The sequence below is a fragment of the Mastacembelus armatus genome, chromosome 4, assembly GCF_900324485.2.
Source record: "Mastacembelus armatus chromosome 4, fMasArm1.2, whole genome shotgun sequence".
Classification (NCBI taxonomy): Eukaryota; Metazoa; Chordata; class Actinopteri; order Synbranchiformes; family Mastacembelidae; genus Mastacembelus; species Mastacembelus armatus.
Genome location: NC_046636.1, coordinates 23,798,703 through 23,808,727, shown reverse-complemented (window position 1 = coordinate 23,808,727; position 10,025 = coordinate 23,798,703). Strand labels below are relative to the sequence as shown.

The window sequence follows — 10,025 nt, the reverse complement described above, 5'->3', positions numbered from 1 at the left end:
TGGAACTCTGCCATGCAGACCATTTTTGCCCAGTCTCTTTCTTACGGTGGAGTCATGAACAGTGACCTTAACTGAGGCAAGTGAGGCCTGCAGTTCTTTGGATGTTGTGGGGTCTTTTGTGACCTCTTGGATAAGTCGTCGCTGCGATCTTGGGGTAATTTTGGGCGTCCGGCCACTCCTGGGAAACCTTCCCGTCCACTGTTCCATGTTTTTGCCATTTGTAGATAATGGCTCTCACTGTGGTTCACTGCAGTCCCAAAGCTTTTGAAATGGCTTTATAACCTTTTCCAGACTGATAGATCTCAATTACTTTCTTTCTCATTTGTTTTTGGATTTCTTTGGATCTCAGCATGATGTCTAGCTTTTGAGGATCTTTTGGTCTACTTCACTTTGTCAGGCAGGTCCTATTTAAGTGATTTCTTGATTGCGAACAGGTGTGGTAGTAATCAGGCCTGGGTGTGGCTAGAGGATTTGAACTCAGGTGTGATAAACCACAGTTAAGTTTTAACAGGGGGGGAAACACTTTTTCACACAGGGCCATGTAGTTTTGGATTTTGTTTTCCCCTAATAATAAAAACCTTCATTTAAAAACTGCATGATGTGTCAACCTGTGTTATCTTTGACTAATATTTAAATTTGTTTGATGATCTGAAACATTAAAGTACGGTGGCCGAGAAGGGCAAACGCGCTGCAAAAGAGAAACGCTGCAAAAGAGAAACGCTGCAAAAGAGAGAACACAACGGAAGTGCGCCAGGCCGATAGGGGGATCCCGAACTAAGGGGTGCTATGAACAAAGAACTTTTCCAGAGGCGAGAGAGACACATGTAGTGACATAAGTCACGTCTCATTTTGGAGGCTGTAATGACGCAGCTTATAGTGTTGAATTGCAACAGAATGAGCGACCTCTGATGATTATTCTCATGTGCTAATATGTGCTAACAATGTTCTGTTACATTTGTTTACTTGATCAAAATGTCATACAACGTCGGGAGATGTGGCGGGGGGGGGGGGGGGATCTGAAGGTGCTGTAATGACTATAGGTTGTTGAGAGAGGGAGGGTGAGAGAGAGCTGTTCGGTGAGGGGAGTTAGCGTTTCTGATGGGCGATACCACAGAATTTGGTATCGATCCGATACCAAGTAACTACAGGGTCAGTATCGACGATACCGATACCTTTTGCACTTTAAAGGAAAATCATTATTGCACAGTGTTGATTAATATCTTTATTGCAATGGCAACATGAATAATGCTCATGAACATAAATACTTGTTTAAATGCTAATAATAAAATGATAATAAATAAATAGCATTTCCCTTCGTAGTGGGTGAAAAATAGCACCACACAATGCTTCTTTTTCTATCTCTCTCCATGCTGCCGTGCCTCTCAGCACTGAGACGGATGAGGTCCCTCCACGCTGCAGAGAAGTGAGAGTAATACTTCCTTCTGCAGTGCATGACTGGCTCTGGAAAGCTCTGACATCTGATTGGCTGCCATAATCATGTGATACGGAAGACCATTTAAAATATGCTTGGGCTGGTTTTCACACATCCAAAACTCTCAGAAGTGAAAACTAATTGCACGTTTTTTATTAGGAGTGGTATCGAGCGATACTTAAGAAAGTACCGACTCCAAAGTATGGAAGTATCGATTCCAGAGAGTCGATATTCCCATCCCTAGTTAGCGTGGCTACGGCTGAAACCGTAGTCTGTTACCTGTTACCTGTTCTGACTAAAAACTTAATAAAGCAAAGTGACAAAAGAACGTCTGCTGGCTGTGAATTTAGCAGGGCATTACAGTACGTTTTACATTTTTTACGTTTACGTTTTTAAACAATTGGCCGTCATGTTTTACAGTATTATAAAAGTACAGTGTTGTAAAAGATGACGGCCAAGTGTTTAAAAAGTAATAAATGGAAAACGCACCTTCAGATCCCCCCCCCCCGCCACATCTCCCGACGTTGTATGACATTTTGATCAAGTAAACAAATGTAACAGAACATTGTTAGCACATATTAGCACATGAGAATAATCATCAGAGGTCGCTCATTCAATTCTTTTGCAATTCAACACTATAAGCTGCGTCATTACAGCCTCCAAAATGAGACGTGACTTATGTCACTACATGTGTCTCTCTCGCCTCTGGAAAAGTTCTTTGTTCATAGCACCCCTCAGTTCGGGATCCCCCTATCGGCCTGGCGCACTTCCGTTGTGTTCTCTCTTTTGCAGCGTTTCTGTTTTGCAGCGCGTTTGCCCTTGTCGGCCACCGTATTAAAGTGTGACAAACATGCAAAAAATAAGAAATCAGGAAGGGGGCCAACACTTTTTCACACCACTGTATGTGCCAAAATGCCTGTGTAGTGAACCTTTTCACCTGGACTCATAAATCAATGGTGGGCCTCAATATGTAGAAATATGTAGATAAGACATCCGTAGAGAAGCTGCACCGGATAATAGATTATGTTCTTATTAAAATGCTTTTGAATACACACTCACAATGTAGCTAGACTGAAATAACCTTCAGGAAGGTGTGGTGCCTGCCAAGAACAGTTCTGTAAATACTCTGTTGAAAACATGTTGCACCCATTAGAGAACCATGAATAATTCTTGTCATTCCTCAATGAAGATTTGCAATGTACAAAAATGAACCTTGGTTTTATCTCTTGGGATACAGAGCCACTAAACAGCTCAGAGACCTTGAGTCCTGTGCAAAACAAGGCTGCAGCTGTGAGGCTGCTGTTGATGGGAAAAACGCTCTGAAAGGGATCAGACCTGGCTCCGTTCCTGTCTGAGACCTGGCTTGTTAAGTGTTTCCCCCCTTCTAGCAGGCATAATAGCAACTAAAATTGTACACATTAATTTGGATAGCATCCTCTGAAGGACATTGTTCTCAGTCTCATCATCACCTTGTTTGAAGTCCATTCAGATACTGCTTTGTTTTTGTATTTCACTGTAGCCCTTCCTCATCAACAAGCTGCTGGTCTGACAGCATGAATGATCTGTTTTGAATAACTCAGTCACAGTCTGACCAATAACAAGTCAGCAAGTGGAACAAAGCAACACATTACAGGCTAATTAGAGGCACAGCAGAACAGAATACTTGCCATAAACAGTAATTTTGTTCTCTTATTTCGTAACAAAGAGTCAAATTGTTTGCAACTGACTCATTACATCTTTCTACTAAAGGGATATTTAACATTGTTTTGCTGAGATATAAAGATTGATATCACTCTTTATTTTGTATTTGGAATATGACGTTAGAGCCAGGACCTTGTTAGCTTTAAGTAAACTTAAGTAAAACATAACAGTATATAGCCCAAGTCTACTTTATTCCATAAGGGTACTTATGTTAATGTACTAGTAGTACACTTCCAGGTGTACTATTCTAAGACTTCTTGGGACTAAACTAGCCCACTTGTAGTTTATAAAAGTACACTTTCAAGTATACTTCAGGTGTAATAGTAAACTTTGCCAAATTGATAGGAACAGCTAACAACTAAAAGAGCAGTCATGAGTCGTATCAGTCCAGTATAGAAGCCAGACTAATAATGGTTCAGGCCCATCCATGTACTAATTACTTTCAGATATTTAATTGATATTCAATTGTACTTACTTTTACTAAGTATATAATCAAAAAAACTAAGTACAAGTATAGACCAAATACACTTAAATACTTTTGTATACTTGTCAGTATAAGCCAAGTATGTAATATCACTGGCTTGCTGGGAAGCTCACTGTCAGCAAGTTCTCTGAAACAGACATACTGGTCTGTGATTTTTGTAATTATTAGATAATTCTTGGATGTGGTCATATAGTAGTTTAATTACCAGCAACCAGAGCAGGGCTAGCTCAATTTACCCATTTCCATTCTTTGTCCTAAGCTAAGCAAACTGGCTGCAGCTTCATATGTCACATATACAGATATATATATATATATATATATATATATATATATATATATATATGTATATATATATATATATATATATGTATATGTATATATATATATATATATATATATATATATATATATATATATATATATATATATATATATATATATATATATATATATATATATATATATATATATTGTATATATATTGTATGTATACACCTCTCATTTTTAATCCTGGCCATATATTTGTTTAAGTCAGTAAAAGGGTTATGAGAAAGTCACAGAACATCAGTGTTTCCTCACCTTCATCAGCTGACAGACAGGCAGGTTCACTGCGTGTTGGAAAAACATGCTGCCTTTGGTTTGCCTTTCATTGCAATATCTGTGTTTAACTTGGGCCTTGGTAGTGAAAACAACACCTTTCCATACAGCAGACCTCTCAAACAGAACCCACAGCCTAAATCATCAAGGACACATGATATTCCTATTTTGGCAACGTGTTCACCAGTTAGTGAGAGGGAAAGGTGGGAGGATAAAACTCCCATCGCCTGGAGCTTGACCCATTCAAAAACAAGCAACTGAGACGGGTCTGACCACACTAGGAGAGCAGTATGTTAGGTGTGAGTGTTTTCCACTGTGGAGTGTTGATGCTCTGTTGGACTGGACTGTGTGTGGCCCTGCATGTCTCACACGGACAGCAGATGGACCCCTCACTGACAGGTCAGATAATAGACACCCTGTGTGTCTTTGAACATTTGATATCTGTGCATTTTTTGTGGACCGCCTTTACATTTTATGTTGTTTTGCATGTAGTTAATACTTGATGCCTTAATCTGACCTTCAGTGTGTGATAAAAGTTTCTCTTATTCCTATTCAGTTGTAGGGGACCACCACACAGTGAGCTCCACAGAGACTGCAGATAGTTTAGAGATTCTAAATACAGAGCATGCATTCCCATCAGGAAAAACAGCCTCCACAGTGTCTCATCACGTCGCTCACAATGCACCGTGCTTTGTTGACGACGTACTTGCAACGTTGCGTGAAGGTGTGTTGAACGGCGGTGAACTCACAAACAGCAGTTTGACTCTGTTTGGTATCTGCACAGTATATGACAATTCGTCTTGCTCAGCCTTAATAGAGCTTGCTAAGGAATCAAAGAGAAATCTTGGCAATGGACTCAAGGTTTTGCATCCGACTGGAGGTAAAAGAAAAAAGCTCTAATTGAACCGTTTGTTGTTTGAAAGTTTATTTTCAAGCTCATGGTATATCTTGTTTTTGCCATCAGTGCTTGTGGCTGAAGAAGATGGGAGAGAAATGCTCCAATTGACCTTTGACCTCCCGCAGTCTCCTTTGCTCAAGATGAAACCTGTGCTGCTCTTGACATTTGAAGGTCCCCTGAAAGTAGGAGACCTGGATATCACTTTCACTAGTCAGTCGCTGCAGCCTCATACACAGGTAAAGAACGGCCTGCAGAACATTATCACATGAACAATGTCATTAAAGCTGAGTGAAACTAAAACAGTTTAGATATTACAGTATTTCTGAAATGTTTGCTAGATGCTTAAGGTACCAAACCTGCAGATGTCACATGACCTACAGTAAACACTGTAACCCAGTCTTCTTGTCTTTGTTGCCTCCAGTCTGTGTGCATTTCAGGACAAACACAGTACATACTGCTGACAGGAAAAGCACCTGAGGCCGACATTCAGCAGAAATGGAGAATTTCTGCTGAGGCAAAATCCCCTGACATGAGTAAGATACTGTCTTCTTTGGTTTTCAGTCTTGTTTTGCATGTGCTCTTAGTCATGTTCCCTCTCATTGCAGAGCAAAACCTAAAAGACATTCTTATTGGTGGAAAATCAGGAAGTAACGTCAGTATGAGCCCACTTCTGCTTTTTTCGGGGGAAACAGGAAGTGATACAAGGTTGTTTAAACTTTCATGTTCCCTATAGAAATTTTACCAGACTTTTCTCAGACTGGTGACATTTTTTTTAATTTTTTTTCTCAGATACACACATGTTTCAGGCTCATCTCCGGCTTCTTCACAGACCTTTTCCTTCCTCTGTGAGCTAAAGCGGTTCCTGGGTGGTATCCTGCCTCAGGACCTCCCTGAATCCCCTCCGCTCCAGCTGGACTCCTTAAAGTCCTTGCCTCCTCTGGCACTCAGCTTATCCTCTAGCGAGGCCCTGCTGGCAGGACTGATCAACTCCTCTGCCCCCACTATCTTCTCCTTTGCTAGCTGGGGCTCCATGTCCCGGGTGCATCATGGAGAGCTGGCCCTGTCTCCTGCACTGCTGGAGGAGCTCAGGCAAAGGTTGCAGCAGACTGTGATGCAGATAATGCAGGTAATAAGGGAGGAGGAGATGGACCACAGGGCAGCAGAAATGCTGCAGAGGCTCCAAGACCTCAGTGTGTTTCCAAGGAAGGAACCGGCACCAGGTGACGTCTACAAGAAAACACGCAACTAAAGCAATATATTGCAGCCTTTTTGTCAGGCGCACACCAAGCTGAACTCAAATACCCCTTCACTGACACAGCAATATTTAACTATTTAAAGTGGCTATATTTGTTGGTCTGTCAACATTTAGGCCAGTTTAACTTTGTATTTGTGCTACTATTTATCCATCACTTATTTCAACTAGTTACCCACTAAAAGCATTTTCAGTCTTTATCCATTGTTTTTCTCACTATTCCAACTGTGTTTGTTACTTTTAGTTAAAAACTAATTTTTTTTCATTACCTACTTCTTTTATTTGTCCATTACATTTAGCTAATTCATTTTTAGTTGACCCACGCATTCATTATTTCAGTCCATTTCCTCATTACAATGAACTGTTTCAAATCTTTATCTTTGACTTTTCAAACATTCATTACTTATTAAACTACTTTCCAAACACTTGTATTTTGTAATAACACTGTAATCATACAATGTGGTATTTGTGGTGTAACTGGCTGAGCTACTCCACAATTTGTACCCCTGCAGAAGTGCGGAGTCACACCTAAAGCAAATAATATTTGCATTTCCTAATTATGCCGTTTCTTCTTTCTTGTCTGCGTGTCAACAGGAGCGAGCCAGTACCGTGCGTTTCTTCTGCTGAAGGCCCTGCAGACAGTGGCCCGTGCGTATGAGTTGCAGGGGGGACTGCGCGCCACCAGAGCGGACCCCAGTAACCCAGTGAGGCGCAACACCTGTGGGCTCAGGAGCCTCCACGTGTCCTTCGAAAGGCGTTTCGTGTCTCCCGAAGCTCACGACATCCAAAACTGCCACGGCTCCTGCGCTTTCCCCATGTTCAATCCGGTCAACCACGCCGTCCTGGTCAACTCCCACATTGAGAATGAGAATGTGGACGAGCGGGCTCCGTGCTGCGCGCCCGTGGCCTATGAAGGCCTGCAAGTGGCGGAGTTCCGCGAGCATGGGGCTTACATCTCCGTTAAACCAGACATGGTGGCGATGGAGTGTGGCTGCCGCTAAAGCGCTTTTCTTTGTGTATTTAGTTGTGTAGTTCATTTGTGACACTAAAGACATTGTACCAACCAGTTAACATGCAGCATCAATGCGCTGGTGTAAAAAACACCTCGTTATGTGCTTATTTCCATTAGACAGACACACACAGAGATTATGTCTCAGTCAAAAATTTATTTAAACAATTAAAGTTATTGTTATTATTTAAGGAGGTAAATGTCTTCTTTAAGACCACTTTTCGTTTGTGCTTGACTTACCATCAACAATTATTGATAATATGATGACTGATATGTTACAATTCTAAGATTTGATTGATTGAATTACATTTAAATGTAATAAGTTTTTCTGTGTAAAGCACGTCTGACAATCTGAACGACATTCTCTACACTACAAACAAAACATGACTATCATTAAATCACTAAATACAAAGTATAATGAAGACTTTGTTCTTTATTCAGGGCTCTGCTGTTGATGACATCTGTTTCTTGGTGTTTCACTCGTCTGTGTTTTATTCTTTAGGTTTGAGTTTTAGGATTGTTTTGTTAACAACTGGCTTTTTTCTTCTTCTTATGACTCCAACCTCTTCAGATCCCCACCACCAGTTGAAACTGTCCCCTATGGAGATCTGTAGGTAGAAACAACAGATGATGTGATTTACATAGCGATGGTCCAAATATGCATATTACCTAAAACAGAAAACTTTTAGGATATTATTTTGTTGTGTTTTTAAAGGGAAATATACTGTTAATTGGATTTTTTTATTCTATTCATTGCTGTTGTGCACAGCTCAGATTGTCTGAAATCAAGAGATGAAATCAGGAGCAGCTGCACAAACAATGAGACAAAAATAATGTCTTTCAAACTCAACCTTTATGGTGAAAGGAATACTTACAAGAAATACTGACATTGTTGTAGTAGAACAATGAAATAATTGTTCTTAATATAAGATAAGACAGACTTTATTAATGCCCAAAGGGAAATTCAGGATTTTTGTAACAGATTACAATGTGACAACAGAAACAATGGGCTGTGTGAAAGTGTGGCTGTCATATACAATACCTGAGGTACTGAACCATTCTGCAGGCTTTCAAAGAACGTCCTTATACCTGCCTCCTCAACAAAAGAGTCCAGAGCATCTGGAAAACATAGTAAAATAAAAGAAAACAATGAAGGCTCTTTAGCTTAAATAGAGGAAAATGAGTTTAGAGTTACACATTAGCTAGCAGCCAACATGGTATTGAAGATGATCGAATAACACGATCAGTGAACAGTCCTGATGGAATCAGGTGCACCTTGCATGTTACACATTACTACAGTAATGTCAAGCAAGCCCAAATTCAAACTTTGTCAACATCAACTATAACTTGTTCTTTATTTTTAGTCAGGTTTTCTTGTGCTGTGTTTGTCCTATATCTATGTATGACTTCATTTAATTACAGTGCTCACCATGTAGTTCATTTATCCCTGAGCTCACAAGTAGTACAACCAGTGCCAGCACTAAGCAGCGGTTCATAGTAAACCCCTTCCATGGGTTTGGAACATCACTCAAATTCTCAATAGACAAAATCCGGTCATAAGACACTAGGGAAGACACAAACGAGTCAGATACATGTAGAGAAGTTGCTGTAAAATTCAGCTGGTTATTTAGGGTGGCAATATTTCTTACTTATGATGTTTGCAGCTGTTCCAACTATGGCTCCTTAAGTCCTGTAGGTTGAAGTTAGAGTTTAGTAATAACTGCATCAAAAATGAAGCTGTAAGTTAAGATTGAAAATTCATGCTCACAGTCTTTCAAATTGCGCTGTATATCATGCACTGAACGTAAGACAGCTTAAAATAGGCATCTGCAGCTAGTTCAAAAAAACAAAAGTGATTTAAAGAGGCCCAGAGTTTAGTTTTACATCAACACTGACATAGAAAAACAGAAACATACCTGATTTGAGTCTTTAACATGGAAGTAAAGGATAGTAAGTTTGTGTCAATGATCTGATCTGCAGGCACCAGAGAGTGTTATACACCCTGCACCATGCTCCTTTGCTCCCTGATTGACAGGCACAGATGAGAGTTGCTGAAAAAAGGAAAATACTAATAGTGTGTACTGACACTATTGATGCTTAGCAGAGGCTGAGAGTTACCAGCATTAGCCTACATGCCACGGAGAAGGGAAATTAGATGCCAGGTGATACAAAATAGTGAAGGTTTTACTGGTCTTGACGATAACATATACATTATTTTGGTTGTAGCCTACATATTAGCAGTGTAACCAGTCAGTATTTAAGGGAGAGACTGACGCAGTTGGGAACTAGACTATTTAAGAGCATTTTGACAGTAACTGTTGGAGGTGGGGAATGGGTTTAGACACTTGACTCACTTGCATTTCACTTATGGCATTTCCAGTCACAAACCAACTTCTCCAGTGTGTGTTAGTCATCAGGGGTGTTTTTTTCCACTTGCGATGGAAAGTAAGAACATTTACACATGTACTGGAATGTAATGTACTTGTTACTTCAGTATTTACATTTTTTCAGGAGAAACTATGTAGTTTTTACTCAAGTTATATGAGTTTCTACTGCTCTGCATTTATGTGATAACTTTAGTTACATTACAAATTAACAAAATACAGTAGGTTCCAATCATAAAACGTACATATGTAGAGTACTTCAGATTAT

At 40.0% G+C, this 10,025-nt stretch overlaps 1 protein-coding gene and 1 long non-coding RNA gene across 3 annotated transcripts; one reads left to right on the top strand and one right to left on the bottom strand.

Moving 5' to 3' along the window:
* The first annotated feature begins 4,217 nt into the window (after positions 1-4,217).
* Positions 4,218-7,616, top strand: amh (anti-Mullerian hormone). The gene is made up of 7 exons (XM_026305041.2): positions 4,218-4,613; positions 4,777-5,094; positions 5,179-5,348; positions 5,534-5,645; positions 5,718-5,817; positions 5,902-6,332; positions 6,959-7,616. The coding sequence occupies exons 1-7, from the start codon at positions 4,505-4,507 to the stop codon at positions 7,363-7,365; spliced, it is 1,647 nt and encodes a 548-aa protein (XP_026160826.1). The 5' UTR covers positions 4,218-4,504; the 3' UTR covers positions 7,366-7,616.
* A 170-nt stretch (positions 7,617-7,786) lies between these two features.
* LOC113129185 (uncharacterized) lies at positions 7,787-9,745 on the bottom strand. Of its 2 annotated transcripts, XR_003295590.2 has the most exons (6): positions 9,728-9,745; positions 9,290-9,424; positions 9,023-9,063; positions 8,803-8,937; positions 8,416-8,492; positions 7,787-7,981 (listed from the first exon to the last, which is right to left on the bottom strand). It is a non-coding gene; the product is annotated as an uncharacterized LOC113129185 (long non-coding RNA). The 2 variants fall into 2 exon arrangements; XR_003295589.2 differs by lacking the exon at positions 9,728-9,745 and having other exon boundaries at positions 9,290-9,498.
* Positions 9,746-10,025: the final 280 nt, after the last annotated feature.